Source organism: Zerene cesonia, chromosome Z, assembly GCF_012273895.1.
Source record: "Zerene cesonia ecotype Mississippi chromosome Z, Zerene_cesonia_1.1, whole genome shotgun sequence".
NCBI classification, from domain to species: Eukaryota; Metazoa; Arthropoda; class Insecta; order Lepidoptera; family Pieridae; genus Zerene; species Zerene cesonia.
The window spans coordinates 5,471,435-5,491,940 of record NC_052122.1 but is presented as its reverse complement, the minus strand read 5'-3'; the positions used below and the strand labels follow the sequence as shown (position 1 = coordinate 5,491,940).

General features: G+C 35.6%; 1 protein-coding gene across 8 annotated transcripts in view; it reads left to right on the top strand.

Moving 5' to 3' along the window:
- Positions 1–20,506, top strand: part of LOC119835409 (triple functional domain protein) — an 89,893-nt gene that overhangs the window by 58,415 nt on the left and 10,972 nt on the right. For 3 of the 8 annotated variants that reach the window (XR_005288044.1, XM_038360175.1, XM_038360182.1), the window contains 11 exons: positions 5,053–5,125; positions 8,977–9,097; positions 9,296–9,433; positions 12,308–12,370; positions 12,524–12,607; positions 13,980–14,177; positions 14,316–14,413; positions 14,799–14,991; positions 16,422–16,619; positions 17,706–17,888; positions 19,296–19,528. Coding sequence is in view for 7 of the 8 variants with exons in the window: in XM_038360175.1 (XP_038216103.1) it covers positions 5,053–5,125; positions 8,977–9,097; positions 9,296–9,433; positions 12,308–12,370; positions 12,524–12,607; positions 13,980–14,177; positions 14,316–14,413; positions 14,799–14,991; positions 16,422–16,619; positions 17,706–17,888; positions 19,296–19,528 (1,582 nt within the window). In the remaining variant the exon portion in view is untranslated. The remainder of the gene's footprint in view (positions 1–5,052; positions 5,126–8,976; positions 9,098–9,295; positions 9,434–12,307; positions 12,371–12,523; positions 12,608–13,979; positions 14,178–14,315; positions 14,414–14,798; positions 14,992–16,421; positions 16,620–17,705; positions 17,889–19,295; positions 19,529–20,506) is intronic. The other 5 variants (XM_038360179.1, XM_038360176.1, XM_038360178.1 and 2 more) reach the window with 5 other exon arrangements.

Genomic DNA, 20,506 nt, shown 5'->3' with positions numbered 1-20,506 from the left:
AAGTAATAAATGTTATTTGCAGTTAACAATTTTCTTTTTTCTTTATTACAATATTTATGGCAAGACTAGGTAATGTAAAAACAAATTATTATAACAAACTTCTTCCTATTCCAACGTTCAATCGACTTCTTCTGTCTATTCTGTACCATTTAAATTAACCAGATGACAATACGTTGACCACTAGCCGCTCGTTCCTGCCCTCCTGGGTTGGTCCGGAATAAAAACAAAAAAGAAAATAAGAAATAGCCCATGTCACTCACAGATAAAGTGATTTACTTACTATTGGTAAAAGAATCTAGAAATTATACCGTACAACGTCACAAACCCACTAATTCATATACTGGACTTCTTAATATTGTCAATATAGGTCACATACAGTAGGATACATTTACTGTTTTAATATTTATAGTAGAGCTATGGTGAGGATAATGTAATTCGATGTAATAGTATTAATAGGTTTAATAGTTTAAACCGAGAGTCACTACATACGTTTTACAATTATAATATAATTAATATCATAAATATAAAACGACTCTAAAATCCATAATCACTTCAAAATATTTACAAGGAAGGTTTTGAAATAAAAACGGATTATTTAGTATAGCGTGAATATTTTTCAGCCTTAACATTAAATGAGATTCGCACAAACAGAAAATGCGTCTCGTTGATTTACCCGGCAACTTCGTACCACGCTAACTAACTGCATAGTTATAAACAGCGTAACACCCTGGCTAAATAGACTTTCATTCATAAATGGAGCTATTGCGGTGAAACCCGTTGAAACGTGACTCGACTCTGCATGTTTGGTATATATGCTGTCACTGTTTACCATGTGCAACGGTGCAGATACGAAGCATTCTCACGTTCAAATGCTACAGAGATCACGACAAAACCTGTCCCACGTTACTGTAGCTATTATACAATGCCGCTAGAAATTTAAGCCGGACCCAGAGTCGCTTGTGAGTGAGACGTAGCTTGTCGTAGCGTTCATGAGCTCTTGGCTCATTTTCTGTTAACGTGCAAATTGTTATGTCGACCGGCGAATATTTTTAATTATAACAAAAATTTATTTAATGATAATTTCTTTCAATGTCACTTTAAGTTAATTTGGTTTAAATTGATTAATGATCTCCTATTGTGCGGATTTAATAAAAATGAAAATTGATTTTGTCCAATCTGACCTATTTTTGTGTATAATGGCATTGCAGAATTATACACGAAGAATAAATAATATCTCGTTAAGTTTTGTTCATAACGTGTACGACCTGTAAAATGATATCGATTGAGTTTCATAATATAAACAATCCAGACGAGTGAGTATGACCGGATTCAAGATGGCATCGGCGCCGGCGCCACATATTTTATTTTAGATTTAAAATTATTTTAATCCGCAACGAAGTGTGTCATAATATTTTTATGTGACACGATTTTAGAGGATTCCCAGGTTGTGAAACCGTTTTGTGTACCTGCGTATTTTCTATTTTCACGCCGTTTACGAATGTTTTATTAAACAATAGACTGGTTGTAATCCGTTTATACCGTTCTTGTATTGTTTGGGATGTTTTTGAAGTATACATTTGTTCGTTAAGCTGAAACATTAAAACATTTTTGAATTATTTCGATACATAGTAAACAATACGTCAAATATATTTCGGACTAAATATTAGTATATAATATACGACATTCAATTACATATATTATAATTGTGAATTATCATAACATTCGACTATAAACATACCCGTGTATGAGAAAATTAAATAATAAATATTAGGTTTTATCAAATAATATTTAACGCTTTAGTAATTAAGAATGGGCTAGTTATTGCGGCGTTGTTTGCAGCAACTTTTATTTTTGGCATTATTCCATCATTGAGAAAACTTTCCTGCCTCGTTTTACCCGGTTCTATCTATTAAAATCTGTTTAATAATAATTGATTCCGGCTATGAAGTTTCACCAGTATTCAGTTATACAGAAGAGCTCTATGTTGAATTTGAATGGAATTATTTTTGGTTTCTGAAATAAAAAAGAACAAAGAAAAAGAAGTATATGCATAGTACAGGTTTATTACAAGATGGATCTGAACTGCCAAAAATCTAGTCAACTGATGAACATGGTTGTATGCATGCCAATTATGACATTATTTCATTATAATTTGAGATTAATGATTTTTCTAATTAACAGCTAAATCTTATCTAAACAGTATACACTGTGTATACTGTATATGATTTTTATCCGTGCAATAATTATGTCAATAATAAAAAAAAAAATAGGACGTGCCTTGCAGTAAGTAAGGTCAATACATTATCTTAATCACTGGTATATGACGCGCATGTTCCGGAATTATAACATATCATTGCTATAGAATATAGATAAATGCAGTAGACGCGCTAATTTAAATATAACTTCGCATGTGTACACGACGCAGGCATTCTCGTCTTCTTTAACTAGACATAGTCTTCTTCCCATTGCGACTTCGACACACTTCCAAAACATCGGCAAAGTATAATTATCTAAAAAAAAAAAAATCTGTGAAAGCCGGAATTGCAAAAAGATCCGTTTGATTTGAAGCAGCTCACTCGAGTGTGACAAGATAAAAAGAGCAACCGTGTGCACGATGTTAAGGGTCAAGTTCCAACTAGGCGGTATCGCCAGTGATCCGAAAGGAGACGACCTTCTCTAATATATATGTATATGTGAAAACATAATTTATTGCTGTGATTTTTAATACTTTCATTTGCCTTAGCTATTCATATATTTAAGTTTTATCCCCCTATAAAAAAAAAAAAACATTTAAACTAAAAATAAGAATCAATATGCAAACAAAACGATAGATAAAATAATCTCTATGTTATTTTATTAACTGTTTGTTATATCCTACCTTGATTAGTATGCATATGAAGTTTATTTGACCGCCAGTGCATATTGTAGAGATGTGAGAAAATAACAATTGGGACGAAAGCCAACCGGTTTCGCTCGTTTCTTCGTTTCGATTCGTTACAAATAGAATATTGAATCTGACAATAATTGTTACGCTTTTCCAATTGAGTGCGCCATTGATGGGACTTGATAGTAAAATATTATTTCACTCACAGTTTATTTGTTGCCTGGTCGGTGGTCTATTTATTGAATGTGGCAATATATTGTCTAAATCTATAACTATGATTTAATCCGAAACTATTCTAATCCATAATGTTAATATCAGTGACAGGTCAACGACGTCGGACGCATTATTATGTCATCGTTATCTGTAGTTTCCACCTCGAGTGTAGTCAATGAACAGATACGTGTACGGTTAGAGGCAGATTATTGTTTGCAGTTGCGTTCGCATAGCTTAATGTCTGCCTTCTTAAATGCAATCAACTTATATTATTATAGACAATTCGAGAAACTCCTCCAGCCACATTCAACGTCTATTCAACTTCATAATCTCATAACCTCCTGCGTACGATTCGCATTAAATACTATTTATACGATGAGTTTGTTAAGTTGAACTTTTTAATGTCAGGAACTACTGAACCTATTGCATAAAATCAATATTTGCATATGTCCGTAATCCTTAAGTGTTATAGGCCACATATATACACCCGGGGCTAAGACAGACAGTTGTAGTAAAAAATTTATCGTATAAATCATTAAACATTAGAGTAATTTTATTGAAGCATGTTTATTATTTAAGAAATTACTTTGAATATAATTCAATGACACATTAGCGGACCAATATTGACAGATTACAGTCCAATCCGATATTTTAAGGAATTTCTGAAAGCTTTCCGAGTTTTACAAGTTGAAACGGTATTTATTTATAGTATGGAGGAGTGTTTGTAATAGTGACACAAAATTATTTTTGTCATTGCTTTATCCTTCGCATCGATACTAATAACATTGCTTCGAAGCACGCACACTCCACTATGTACTAATTAACGTGCCACTCGTATATGTCCCATGGTAGTGACATGGCTGGTATACCTATCAGTAAACGCCGGATTGACGCTTGGCACGTCGCGCCGAAAAACTGCACTTCGCAACGCTTCATTTATGTTATATTCTCAACTCTTCCTGTCCTAGTATCTCTTAGTGGGTAATCAAATACAAAAAGTTCAATCCGACCTACTTTTCAATGTTTGATTGAATGTTTACATTACGCATAATATATGATTTAATCGAGTCCAATATTATAGTGTCATAAAGCTATTACAATGGTCAAACTCAAGGTAACTTTTAAATACGCAAACTTCTTATATTGGGTCTACTTTGATGGTTCTTATAATATTCGCACCATTCTAATCTACAGCGTTTGAGGGATATCGAGTAATTTAATTCTCTCATACAAAGAGTAGGGGGCGGTAATTGTATCAAGTGTTCCCTCTTGTGTTCTTTTCTGAGTGTTGTGGTATTTAAATGTTTATGAGCACGCGAAGCACATGTGTTTTTGAAGATTGAGTGATTATTAATTGTCCGGAATGATAATTATGTAATTATTGATATATTGTGTAAAATGTCATTGTTCTATAAATATTTACAACTAACTAGGCATTAATCATCACGTTAACAACCAAGAAATGATACATACTTATCATATTGACATCCTTGATCCTTATATCCTATAAACCGGCTAATTCATTGCACTGATAGATTAAACGGTGTGGAATATCATTTCAGTTACTGTCCATTATTTGTGTCGTGTCATGTGTCGATTTTGATTGTCATTTCAGATCCTATATCCGGACAAGGGTTCGTAGACTTAGCATTTAACAATAAGCCTTCCACTGACTGCCCATTGCCAATTATCCCGAACGTTATTGTATTTTGGTGTATTCATTATATCCATGCCATTAATAAATTTATTCCAACAAATAATCAAAATAACACAAATGTGATTCATGTTACAATAATGACAATAAATAAGACTTCTAATGTTTAAATTAAACATTTGCTTAACTATTAACATTCATAAACTGATTGATATTTAATGACCAAACACATTTGTAGTATTTTAATTAGAATCTGTATATAAATCGAATATATATTGTAACAATATTTATTTGTGTGCAGAGGCGTCGTCTTCGGATCCCGGAGGGGCGGTGAGCGTGGCCAGTCCTGGAAAACACCGAAAGGGGATAATACCGTGAGTAATTTATTTTATGAGTACACTCCTTAAAGTGACGCCTGTAGTGTTAGCATTAAAATTATAATTACTATAGTGACGTGTTGGATAAATTATGTTACTTGTGACCACGTTAAAATAATCACGTTAAACTATCATGGTATAAATATCACAAACACATTACTGTTATAGGCCTGCAGTTTGCATCGCACAACTATTTACTAGGGCACCTGTTTCATAACTTACATAAACACATAGTATTTCTAATTCCGGTTCAACCAGTGCAATGCCGGATCGTGTCAATAGTCTCGGTTTTCTACGGCTCTGAAAAAAATAATCGATGAAAAGACCGCGTGTATCTGACACATTAAAGCGACCCCTCACTACACAAAATCTTTGACAAGGTCTCGTTTAAAGTTGTATTTACTTAAATATATTCTCATGTCACGACGGAATCCCGTGGCAAACATTAGTTGTGTTATCTAGTTGTATCGCATATGATCGTTATTTCCCATTAGTCACCTCTTATCTTTCGCGTGTGCTATCTAATTCCTTAGCAGATAGTGTGTTGAGTTACTTTGTTTCGAAGCAGCGTGTGTAGCCACTAGCTAGACGCGAAATGTTTGGAGAACGACCAAATGCCAACCGTAATCGCCTAACTGAATGTTGCTGTCATATAATCAGGTGCATTTCTCATTTAGTCTTATAAAATGTTTTCGCATTAATTAAGGTTTGTGTTGTTTTTCAAACAATTATGATCCATTTATACGACAAAAATGATCTGTTTACGTTGTGCACAAATACTTCAATATTGAATAAGTATCAATGAAGTAAGTAATTGAATAAAAACTATTATTTTTATTCTTTAATTTGCTATTGAAATTTGAGTTTCAATTTAATTTGATAATTATTTAAATGTGTTTTATATTTGATATTCTTCACAGCACATATACGTGTCATTACGTGTATGTATTATTTATTAGCAGGCGTCTTAAATACGGTATCCTAATAACGAATACAATTAAATCGGATCGATGTTTTTGTTGAGCAATTTATCAGTACCTTTTTCAAGTTTAATCTTATCGTTATTTTACTTCACGCTATCTAATCTTACGTATTGTCGTCTGTTAACAACACTCAATTAAATATTACTTATGCATAAACATTATAAAGACATAACTTGAATAAAATAGTGTCAGCACAACAGCGCAGACACTGGGCATTGAGCGGTAGGCGTCGGGCACGGTGCTGATGATCAGCATAGTATGCGTGACGCGTATAGTGAACGGCATTTCGGCGATTGGCCCGGTGACAAGGGACACGAGCTTAATTGATGTGCAATATTATTATAGGGAGCTAGTTTGTTTCACTGGTGGGTCGCCGCGGCCGCGCGGACAGTCGCGTCCGCACGCAGCGCGAACACGCTAAGTGTCAATGTTTTGCGCCGCCCTTCCTGTCGTCGACCGTCCAATAGATTACAAAATTATCATCATAATCTTGACGGTTGATAGTGCGGCCCTCGTATTTGCCCGACGCGATCGTAGGTTTCTTAGGCTCGATAAGGATATTTGCACCAATACAGTGAAAAGATTATATGTGGAATAATTGTTTGAGTGTTTACATTAAGTGGTGAAACTGTGATGTGTAACATCGTATTTGGATTTCGTTATGTGGAGCCAAATAGCTTTAGCGAAGTGAGTGTTCATTGTTACAGTAATTTCTTATCGTGCTCTCTGTACTACATTTACATAGAACAATATGCATTCTGCTCCCTGTATGTAGTACTTAGTACGGAGTTGTATTTGCACACTCGCGTTACTCTGACATCTATGTCTATTCAAAATTTACATTTGAAAATACGTTCCTATTTCAAATGTTCACCAACGATAGGGTTTGAATAATAGGTACTTTGATAGAATCACGTGATTATTGCATAATGCACACGAAAAAAATAAATTTCCATTAACACCCATCTCTTATCATTCATATTTTTTAAAATTATAAATGAATATTATTTATTGGAAATACGAATACGTCTTTTTGCATAAATCAGTGACTATGTACTTACATAATAAATATTATCCTAATTCTTATTTATGTTTTAAAATTATTCAACAAAATCATATAAAACTTAGACCGCGTAACATTCAAACATATCCCGTAATATTTTATTCAGTGCTTTCCTTAGTATGATGTGAATTCTTGAAATATATTTAGTGCAACTTTTTAATCATATTAAATGCTTCTATTTGGTGTATCACCAAAGAAATAAATAATCGTGAACATCAAAAAAGTTTGTTTGTTTCGAAGAGTTGAATAAAAAAAAATAGTGGAAATTGCAGTGTACGTTATTGTTTAAAATTATATTTATTGCCGTATGTTGCTTAAATATATTTTAGTTTAGTGGCTTTATAGAGAAATGGTGACAACGGTATTATCTTAACATTCATTTAACAGTTTCAACATGTAATGATAGCGTAATTAACAAGCAAGCCAATTAAATGGGCTTACAGGATAATTCAGAGAAGCCCAATCTCAAGCCATGCTAAGCTGTAATTGCGCCGGGCTTGTCATAACAGACACGAATACGATATTCATTGAATAGTAAACGGCATTGACTGTAAAGACAAACCTAGTCAGACGTTAATTAAGGGGTCGTCTACCTGAACTCAACGGCGAGATTGGAATCGACCATTGACCGAAGCACCAAAGGAAGCGACGCTGAATGACAGGAAGAAAATTACGCGACTCTGTTAGCTTTGGGTAAAGTCTACAATGGCTTTTCCAGTTAGCCCAACTTTAGGTATAAAATTATCAGAAATCAATGAAGCATTTTCAATTTATACCTTCGCATTTCATATTTGTGTGGAATTATTTAACGAACGTTATTCGGTTCTCATTTCATATAGATTATACACCGTTCGTATTTATTCATTCGCAATGCCAACAAAACAATGAAGGAGCGAAATGCGCTGCAAACATATCCACGGTATTTGTTATCATTGTTCGACCGCAATGCGGCGAGCGGTCCTTGAAGTTCGGATACATTGCTTGACTTTTCTCTGATAACATGTTCATTTCACACCTTCTGCAATTATTATGTGGAGAGGAGGTCTCCAATGTATGTTTTTTACAGTATTTTAATAAACTGAATATTATATACCTATATAAAATTATATGAAATTAAATTAAATATAACAATACGAATTTAACGTAAACGCACGAATTAAACAAAAGCGTATTTAAATCATTGCAAAAAACCACAAAATAACAGTACTTTGAAAGTAGTTGGAGTTTAAAATGGAAATTTGATATTTCTAAATGAAAAAGCGTTTGAAAGAATACTCAGATGTGTATTTCTTTGTTAAATTTAATATACTCTTAGCAAGACTTCAGTTTACAGTCGCGGTGAAAATCTGCTTTACACTTCATTATTTGAGCATAAAGTTTAATAGTCTTAAATAGAAGGTTATTGTTATTAAATTTAATTTTAGATTAACGAATATGAACGTGTTACGTGTAAATGAATATTAAAAAACTTACAATAAAGAAAATATATTTTTAACATATGTATACATTTTCGACCCTATATGCAATATGAATCAACAAGTATTCAATTCTGCGGTTAAACTTTGTACGTTACATATGAATGTATTAGTGATATTATTAACATGAATTTATAACATCACTTATGTAAAATTACCTGCAAATCCAACATAATTCCAAAATAATTATCGCTAATGGTGCTGTAGTAACTACGTAATTATTTATTGCTGAATTAGTTTAATTAATATTGCATTCAATTACTGGGTAGGGTACTTAGTATTTTCAACGCTGTAAATATTGGTCTCATTAGTTGGCAATTTATTCAGGAGGCGGTGGATTCCGCGTCCGAGCAAGTCGCAAGGAAAAGCTGAAAAAGCGTTGGCCGGAGCGAAGTCGCCCGCAGAAAAACCAGCTCTGAAGAAAGTGTTGTCTGAAAAGAAACTCAAGGTACGCTTCACTTTATTTTATTTAGTGACACATTTCCTTCGAAAGTAGGAATTAAAAAAAAAATTATACGTCACACGTAATATGTAATTGATTAAATATGATACGATAATACTGAATACATCGTTATACAACCTACATCGTGCTTAATTAAAAAGTGCACACAATGTAAGATGGGCTTATGTACGTTCGGCGGTATAGAATCTGGTTGTGCAGTTGCCGTACACGGACAACGGGCGCGCCGAGGAGGCCGGCGAGGGGAGCGCGGCCGCCGCGCTGGACGAGGGGGAGGACGACGCGCCCGACGTCGAGCTGCCGCCGCCGATGAAGCCGCTACAGGTAACCTTACGTCTCACCACACACCGCAACACTACACTATACGACACCGCCGCACTAACGCTAGTCACTTCGCTGCACCACGTCACACGATACGACGACACGTTACGTGTATCATATCTTAGATTGTAGCGTGACATTGAATAAGTGGTCCTTCGAGCCTAACAAAAATTCACCCAAAATAACAGCAGTGTAAACATAAAATCATAATACGTAAAATGTATGCCGTAAATTCTTAGCAACATCGTTGAAAGGCGTCGGCGAATGTTTAAAATTAACTTCATTCACAACAACCGCTATCTATCGCTATGATAGACAATTTTTGGGTCAAGCATACGATGATGTCATTATGCATTTAATAGATACGTAGGGAACAGAATTTTCGTTAAAGTATATTTATAAAATGCTTTGAATCGATTTTTTTTTATATTAATTAAGACCCAAAATAGCCGGTGTTTAAAATAGGATCTATAAATAATTCGTCGTCAATACAAAATGCCATGTCGAACGGCTGTTTCCTTTTACTCGCCGTTGATCGTTTTTGTACCTGGAAACATTTTAAAATATTTAATTATATTTTTGTCAAATTGAACTCTTCAATTTGACGTATTATTATTATCATTACATTGGTATCGAATACAGTATAGACGTTGTACTTTTATCGATTGAATGATTTTCACAATAAAATGTTTATTTACTTAGATTTATATAAACAATGCATATCTGAGTGTTTTTCGGTGGTATACTATTAACAAGAATATGTTACAATTAATATGCAATAGTTTAGTAGTATTAATAGTTCGTAAGAAAAATGACACTGTGTATGAGTACAAAAGTATAATCTGTATTAAGATACCGGGAATCGCTTAACGACTTCCAAACAGACGCCGTCAAGTCGTCGTGTGCAAGCCATTAACAGAAAGGGGAAACGATTAAAATTACGTGTAATATTTTCTTTATAAACACTAACAAAGCGTTTTATTGTTTCAATTTTAATATGTGCCCGAAGGGTTTTTATAATAGAACTTAAATGGAAACGCCATTCGCATAACCCTTTACAATGGAATTAAAAAGACAACTTGTTGTTGACACATCCACTGTTGAGCTAAATCGATTATGGGCTATACTGGGTGGATAATCGATCGACTCGTCGTCGTAAAAACAAACTACGCAGTGGAGCATTTTGAAATATATCAATGATCTTCGAGTTTATCATACGTACTCTTAACATATGAACACTCAAATGGACTATTAATAAATAATGTTATTAAGTGATAGTTGGTGTAATTTACGAGGTACTAGAAATAAATTTACAATTATAACTAATAACATGAATAGCGTCCTTATCATCGCGCTCTAGGAGTGCCATGAGCTTACGCTTCTCTGGAACAGCGGTCGATGACCGTCAGCTGCGAGTAGATAAACAAACGCTGCCTTACTGCGCTTTCAGGGAGTTTGCAATAATTATATAAAAACACACCAATGCTTAATCGTATTTTTTTTTTTTCACGTTCATGAAGAAACGAAACGACTTCATCATGTACACTTTTCAATATGTATAATATCAGTTTAATTTTTTTATAGTACGTTTTTCTGGCTGTTCGTTAACTCAATAGGTGAATAGGTATTTTCACCTTGTGTATTTCCTCGGTGCGGAGCGCAACTCAATTTGTCCGCTAGGAGGGGACCGCACTGATTGCCAATCACCGAACGCTCCGTATCGTTTCATGCGTTGTTTGTATGAAACATCCAATGATGACGCAATAACAATATCCACAAATCCTTTATTTATGCATTTACGGCCGTAATATACAAAAAATATTCACAAATAAATATTAGCTTTTATTTAGATTTGTGTCCGTGACTTCGTCGTGGATAAGTGAGTTTCGGCAGGATTTTTTGAATTTCTTACGCTTATTAATTCAGAAATAAAATTTCAATAACAATAAAGACATCGTAAATCGCTATATTTTTCTACGTTCTTATTTTTTGGCTTCTAGTTATTTTGTCCAACGTCATCATTTTGAATGTCGTATTTATTTATGTATATTTTATCAAAAGCCTTCAAATTATTCTCCTATCTTCGAGTTTTGAAAGTATTAGATAAACGTAATTGCCTTCTACCCCTCGTAGTCCTTGTTCTTGAACTATCTGTGTACCAAAACTCATTTAAATATAAAGTAGATTAGGCGTTATTGCCTAACACCAGATGCAGTTACTTTCGTATTAGTATATAAATAAGGATTAACGAGGTACTTTTGTTCGTTACTACAATATGTGTGTTCAGGAATACTACGACGATCATCCGCATGTAAGTCTTAAGCCGAGATCCGCTTTCATATGTTTCTATGCAATTATCGTTCAGACTCCAGACTTAATTAAGCGAAGATAAAGCAGGCGAAGATCATTTTAATGAGCGTTGCCATAACCAAAGAGTGCTTTAAGCGTAACCCGCGATAGAATGGATACATGTTAAATAGCTCACGGTGGCCTTCTCCTGTTATCGAATGAACGTGAATACATGTGTGATTCAGTTGTATATGAATGTGTTCAAGCCGAGATGTCAGTGCAGCGAATTGTGATAATGATAATTACAATTTTAGTCTCTCAACTGTGTAAAATTTTCAAAGATTGTTTAACTCTTTTTTGAACTAGACAATTTCACATTAAAAAAAAAAACAAAATTATAAAGTAAATGTTACCCACTGAAGGGTAAAGCTTTTCAGCAAGAGAAATAAATCCAAAGAAATCCACTACGTACACAAAAAATCTAAGCAGTCCTACGAAATTGTATCGATCAACTAATCGCTAATAGAAATAGAAGATAATGAAGACTCATCGTGTCCTATGAAACTTAACGCTTTGTGTATTCACCAGAACCCGCCCGTCCTGCAGCAGCCGCCAACGCCCGCGGCGGCCGCGGCGGTGCCCACCACGCGCGTGAGTACCACATGCTTGTCACCCCACTATCTCTAATATCCATAACATTCTGTCATATCCTTAAATTAACTTTCGAGCTCCGTGTCTAACTTGTAACTAACCAAGGTGCGTGTAGGTGCTTCACACTAAGGGTGTTGTTGGTGACATTTTCAGAACTCGTTGGCAATGGACGCGCTGGAAACTAACGGTGGTCCCGCGGATATCGCCGAGATAGAACAAATTGTCAAGGAAAAAATGGTTCGAATCACATCAAAGCATGTAGTGTGCATGATTTTTTTTTGTCAGTGTTGTTTCCACTCATTGTTATCGTACTTCTGACTAATATTTTGAATTTTTCATTAATTTTTACAGTTACGTTTCTTTGTGTTATTTTTGCAGTGCTAAGTCTCTAGTAGAAATATTTTGTCAAAGAGATTGCATACATATTTTACTGTACAAATTTAATATTGCTAAAAGCACTCGGTCACTTTCATTAAAAAAAGTCCGCACGGTCTTGTTTGAGAATTCAAAACATAAATGTAGAAACAAATAATTAATCTAACGAGGTATAAAATGTGAGTGCAAATATTCATTCTAGATGAGTGAACAAAGAGTGAAAATTAGTGTAGAAAGTGTGTGTTTCATGGATGACTTTGTGGTATAAAAAATTCAATTTGGCGCAAACCTTTGTTGAGTCCGTTGTTACGTTCGGCGTGTATTATTTAGGCTCTCATCGTCGGAATAATAAATGTCTCATCAACTTATGATTACAATTTGTTCAGAAGTAAAAACATATTAGCTATTTGCTTTGCCCACTGAATGTTTACATGCACGTACAAAATATTAAAAATGTAAAGCGACATATCTATGTTTAATATTTAAGTGAGACGTCTATGTTGCTTCGCTTGAACAGCTTGATTTAAGTGCTTCCCTACTCAAGCATGCAATACACTTGTTTGAGTTTTGTGTGCTATTTATTTATTCATAATATTGCTAGTTTCAAACGATAAACAACGTATGCACGTTGCGTTATATCACATAGGTGGCAGGAATAATGTTTATGGAATATTAGGCTATGTATTTTGAACAATTTTTGATTACAAGCTTGTGTTACCTTAGTACAAATTTGCGTCACATCCATTAACTTTTATATAAAAAGGCTACATTATATTTGGCGATTACATAAATGTACCATTTTTATTTTTTGCCTTTGTAAAATTTTGTAAACCTTATCATGAATTCACTGTAGGCACCGATAACATCGCAACTGTCTGAAAACGGAAACTTATCGTAATTAAAAAACTCGCAAAGACCCAGTTTAATTGTTAATGTCGAAACTGGTTTGGTAACATCGGGCTTAATTTGCCGAGATTGAGCCCAAAACTTTGACAGAATAAAAACAATAAATATTAGCTTGCGTTGTAATTTTGCGGCTTAGTAGATCTCCGTGTGGAAACGCTTGATCAATATTTAACTCTACCTGCCTTTCTGTGTTTCTTGTTTCTGTCTGCCACTGAAACTAATAATGTGTGTGAATTAAATAGTTCAGCATTTATAATTAGACGCTTATACTTTTGTTTGGTCTGTAGTAGTTTGTAATATCTATATAAATATTTATGTTGGTAAATAGGAACAGCACGGTGGAGCCGCTACCACTTCAGGTCGTGCGGAAGGCGACGAAGAGCCAAGTTCCGCAACTCCCGGCGCTGAGAGCAGCGAGAGCACTCTAAAGAAACGTGAATACGTACTTCGAGAGCTATATGAAACCGAAGAGGTATACGTCTCTGATCTCAGACTCGTCTGCGAGGGATATATGAAGCACATGATGGTAGGTATTATTCTATTGATGTGGTCGCGAAATGTATGATTATTTAGCTATAATAAGAATTATCTTAAATCGTGAACCTTGATCGGTATTAATATTTGTATGTAACGTCTATCACTCAAAGTAAAATTTTGCGTACAGGATCCAAACGCTGACCCACCAATCCCAGAAGGTCTCCGCGATCGTCGGTTGCGCATGATCTTTGGAAATATCGAGGCTATTTACGAATGGCATCGCGAGTAAGTAACTGGCAACAATTTGCTAAATAGTTAGTTATAAGTGCAAAACTATTCGAACGGTATTTCATCGGAATCCGGTGGTATTTTGAGGTTTATAATAATATGTATAATAAACGTTGTCGTACACCTGGCAACCGGTGGCCATAGAAACGTCGACGATCTCATTACCCATACAAGTTTACGTTACGTAGTTCAATGGGCACGTTCGCTGATATATAGACGCACTTATGTCACCTGCGATACTCATGTTAATTGCTCGCGTGCTTAAACGCCGTGCGATTGTTTTATTTTATTTTTTTGTGCTATCATTTATTATTGGCGTTTGCTGGCGAATGATTTCGTATAATTGGATGTACAGTGTGTGATGAACGAATAATGTGTGCAGTAAGTTCCTCCGTGAGCTGGAAGGATGTATCGAGTCCCCGGAGTTGTTGGGGCCACTGTTCCGGCGATTCCTCGAGAAAAAAATGTTCCTGTACGAAGCTTACTGCCGCAACAAGCCGGTGTCTGAGTACATTGTGTCAGAACACGAACATTACTTCCAGGAGCTTAGACATAAACTGGGACACAAATTGCAGGTACGTGTATTGCGGTAGGCGTAATTACCACTCCGAATTGTTTTATTTTCGTACGTATTCTTTCATATACTATATACTTACATGAAGTTTAATGAGACAGTGGAAAAGGATATTCCGTTATTAGGAACATACTGATATTGTCAATTTGTGGGCTTTTATCTTCTTAATATATAAAAATCCAGTGTCATGATGTATGTTCCCAATGAACGCTTCACCAACTCAACCGATATTGATGAAATTTGGCATTTTATGTGTAATTTGGTCCAACTTAAGATAGGATAGTTTTTTATTTCGATTAATTATCCCAATGATTATTAATCTTAATATTTTTCATTATTACTCAGCCACAGCAACGCGTGGCCGAGTAATAATGAAGGCCGGTATGCCAGTTGTTTTATAAATATTTCAAATAAGTTGAAAGATTTTGAAAATGTCTTAGTTTTATGCATTGTCTCATTTGAATTTTCTGTCAACCCGTACAGGCACGTAATTCGATATACGAGTGTGAGAATTGACGTGAATGTGATTTACGCGTGCGAGCTCAATTTGCATCAAGTTAAAGCGTTAACAGTTAACGTGTATGATATACCCCACGGTTGACTAGTCGTATGATAAATCTGTCGACGCCCCGTGTATGGCGCGGAGCGGGCACTTTCGCGCGCTTCGATTAATATTTATGCTGAGTTGCTCAACAAATCCGAATTATGTGTTCATAATGGCCTTGCAGGATTTAAGCACCGTAGTTTTTTAATACGTGTTTAGTGATAATGGTGTTTTTTTATTTTTTGATCTCGTTGTGGAATCTCCGTACTATTAGTAGAGCCGATGATATTTGAAAGACACGTGTTGTTTTATGAGTAGGATAAATGTAATTAAAGTAGTATCAATATGATTGTTTAAAAATTAATTGATAATCAATTTCAATACTTAATCTTTTCAAACGAAAGTCTTACGCTGTGTTTATTGCAATTGTAAAGTTTCGCAATAACGTCGCCCGCACAGCGAAAAGGATTACTTTTGTCCACATTGTACACATGTACTGTGAACAATAATAAAGCTCATCGTTCACATGTAAACCAATAGAAATGTATTTCCGTATGAGTGATATGTTATATATGTCGAGTGAGCAAATTGACGATACTTGCCGGATGCGCCTTTTGTAGTCTACTGAAAGGGTTCAGGAAATTGTACTGAATCCATATAATAAAATATTGCATCTATATTTCATTTCTGAATTTCCGAAAGAACTTCTCCGTAATATTGAAAATCATAGTGAGCTTCAAATATATTCTATGCACTTCTAATTTTCGTAAAACGTACATCGCAAAATTGTTTCGACGTTTATTAGGTGACAATTACCAACATTGCAAAATGAGTTGAATGAGTTTGTTCGGTGTGAGTACATTCAATAGTAACTGGCGCCATTTCAGCTCGGCGATCTGCTGATCAAGCCGATCCAGCGCATCCAGAAGTACCACTTGCTCGTGAAGAAGATCTTGAGCTACTCGGAGGTGGCCAACGAGCCGCCCAACGTGATAGACTCGCTGCGCGACGCAGTGCAGTGCACTTCCATTATACCCAAGAACGCTAACGACATGATGGACGTGGGACGACTCCAAGGCTTTACGGTAAGCATTTTCAACCATTCACTGCAAAATAAATTGCTGCAGAAACACCTCTGATATATACTGTAAATAGATTGTACAAAGGTAAGGCGTAGGAGCTGCGAGGTGGTAATTCTCGACGGCAATTTCCTACGGGAGCACAGAAAATGTTTCTCCCCATTATTATAGCCGCTTTCATTAAAGCACTGTATCGTGGTAATGGAGTTATGTTCAATGCCGTCACTTTAATGATAGTGTACGTCCGTGGTCTACAAGTCGTGTTATTATGACGTATTTCAGAACATAATTTTCCTTTTGTGCGCCACATTTATAAATATAACATTGTTGTTTGCGAATTGTTATTTGTTATTGTCGCTACCGCAACTGTGATTAACTAATATTCTATGTAATTAATTATACAGCGAATGCTCTGGAGTGGAATTTCATAATGAGCTTGATCAGATGTTATCGATTTTGATTGGATGGCTCCAGTGAATATTAGCACTGATGAATTATTATCCGCTATCAATTTGACTATTTGACTATAATTGTTTCACAAAATGTCAAATTACATTTTATATCTTTGACATCATGCTTAATGAATAATAGAGAAAGGAATCTGGTTCTGAATGTGATGTAGCGAATGCTATATGTTAAGTGTTATTTTTCTGTTCTTTTTAATATAAGATTGTGAATTGCTTCAGCGAATTCGTTTATTATTGTGTCTTTTATATTTAACGTTTATATATGCCTATGTGTATAACACTTTAAGTTTTCATCTTTGTTTTTTTTTTTTAAAGCAAGTTCCTATTGCTTGTGATGTTAATAAATTTCTGCGAAGTTTGACATAAATAGGCTGTAATTGTTTATCATTTATATAATAAATGTTTGATCGAAAAAAACGATTTAAAAAGGGGATGGAGTGATATATTACTGTTCTTCAATTTAACATTGAACTACCAGCTAAACATGTCCACATTAACATAAAACTCTCAATGAAAAATGGCTTTCATTTAAAAACTTATAGAACGGGGGGAGGGGATAATAGGACGATGTGTTATCCAGAAATGTATAAAGCCAAGGAGATGTACTAGTGGCACCGTTCCGCAGGGCAACATAGCGGCGCAGGGCAAGCTGCTGTTCCAGGAGCCGCTGTTCGTGTCGGAGGGCTCCAGCGACAAGGGCAAGGAGCTGCACGTGTTCCTGTTCCAGCAGTGCATGATATTCACGGAGCCGGTCGGCAAGCGGACCCAGTTCACCAGCCCCACGTATCACTATAAGGCGCATGTGCAGGTGAATATGCTTGTGTGTCTCTGTGTGTGCGTGTGTGTGTGCGTGTTGAATGTACCTTACGTACGATGCGTCCGTAATATTGAGCAATTGCGTGCAACGTCAATTTATATTCTATAATATTAAGTACATTTTTGAAAATATGAAACTGTCCACTAAACGACGGACGGTTATAAACTTTATTTAAAATTAGCTTCCCGCTTTGACTGTGTGTTAAAAGGAGTAAAACTTTGTTACTAAATTTCATCTAAATCGGTTCAGTGGATCAAGCGTGAAGAAGCGACAGACACACCGAGCATTTATAATATTGGGAGGGATTTCTATTTACTGATAATACTATCCTAGTCTCGTTTAGAATCGGTAAAAGTTTTCAGACATGAAAATCAATTTCATTGAAAATACATGATACCATACCAAGCGGCAATTGTAAATAAATAACGTTTGAGTAACGGTTAGGAAGTGTATAATATATCACCGAGTAGATATATGTGAAACGCGTTTCTGCGTTCAGTTTCACCGGTTTCACGTAAGTGCGTAGTATGGTGTTTGTTCCATTTATGCGCTGCCAGTCAGCAGCATTAATGGAACTTGCCGCTTTCTGATTATTTCACCGATACCGTGTGAAGTTTCTATTACATACTAATCGGTGAATTCTTCTGCTCAAACGCAATGAAGGAAAATGTGACGCATGTTCATAGAACACTCACGTTAGGAGCATGTCCTTTATATATACACCTTTTGTGCGTATCGATCTAATAGTTTAGTGTTATAGTTTCTGTATTCGAGTTAGTAATATGATGAGTAATGTCTAGACCTTGGAACTAATTAGTGCCATGAAGTAAATGCTGATTATGTGTATTGCTATGATTGCAGGAGTTGCGATATTGGTCACAAATTGTTTTGATTGTTAATATTTTTTGGGAAAATTGACTGTGTGCGTTAAGATGTGTCGTTTTGATATTATGAAAATCTTCGTAATACGGTAGTGCTTCATAGTACGTTAGGCTTACGTAAACTTCGGTTGAACTTACTTTTTTAAATAACAATCACGTAATAAATATAAATCTATCTTATGTTATGGATATGTAGTATTTTCTTGTGTTTGATGGAAATGTATTTAAAAAATATACGAAAATGCACATGCCTTTTTGTATATTTTTTGAAGTACAGAATAAGATGTTTGTGTTTAAACGCATAAACAATATTATTAAAAAAAAAACTATCTCATGTCGTTGAGACACTCTCAATTGCAACTCCCTTTCCAAATTACCTTCCGTACTATCTCCTCGATTAGAATCTCCTATCGAGCGTAGAGCCATTTCACTGATGTCGCATAGAGCACGGTGTATGTATGTATGTATGTCGTGTATCGTGACACCCGTGACGCGTCGGTATTAGCTACATGCACAGTTGCAGGTGAACAAGATGCGGCTGGAGCACGAGGAGGGCAGCGGCGTGTTCGTGGTGCACTCGGTGAGCGGCAAGGAGCGGCCGCGCTCGTTCGTGTGCCGCGCGCCCGAGGCCCGCCGCCACCACTGGATCTCGACGCTCTCCAGCATCCTCGAGTCGCAGCTGATATTCGGCTTCCGCCTCGAGAACCCCAGCGCGTTCATGAACGACGAGCCCGCGAGGGAGCCCGCCGCGTAAGTCTGCGCGCTTCGCCTTCACCCGCACCTTCTATACTTTCCTACCTGTACTGTACTACGTCGCACCGATCGTCTAGTCCGACCCGTTACATAATGATATGTCAAATAGAAGCGGGCTAACTCTCGCTCGAATCGAACTGCTGATAAAACACACGTATGCAGTACGCATGTACACCAGTTATATGTTATCCACACATAAACGGCTATTTTTATCGAAATTTTAAGTTTACGATGTATCTCAGAGCTAAGTATCGTACGAATTGTTCGACATTCGTTTGTTCATTCGTAATAACTATAAAACACTCTTCTTTGATAGAATCATCATCAATTTATGAATTTACATATATTAGGATGACCTTAATTTATATGGATATGCAATAACTATAATTTCAATTCATTAAATTATTGTATTGTCACTCACTGATCCTTCATAAGTTTGAATTAAATCTGTCCGTTTAAAGTGTGTCAAATCGAATCTAAGTAGTATGTTACATACAAACATACAGGTGGAGCTAATAAAAGCGTGTTCATAACTGTACATATACACAAAATATAGTGAAACAATTTCGGCTCGGACTAGGTGATCGGCACGACTACCCTCACTAACTAGTGTAGCATTGTATGGCATTCCGTATTTAGTGTTCTATGGGTGAAATTGGATCGTTTATTAAAGATGCGTTTCCTATGCTTTAAAAATAAATTGAGTTTTATTTTAAAGGTTGTATACTGCAATTATAGCATCTCTCACTAACTATGAATAATATTCAAGCTTCGGTTTCTCTCGTCACATCTCTTCCACTCGCTTCATTCAAACTAACCGCATTATACAACCTTTTGCAATTACGTAACTCTTAGACTTTATATTTGTCTTCACTCTTTAGACTTAATTGTTGCGTAGGCAATTCGGAAAATACCTGTATCGATTAGGTGTTATGTTGTGTTGAAAAAATTGCATCTTTAAGTATCTTTGATTGA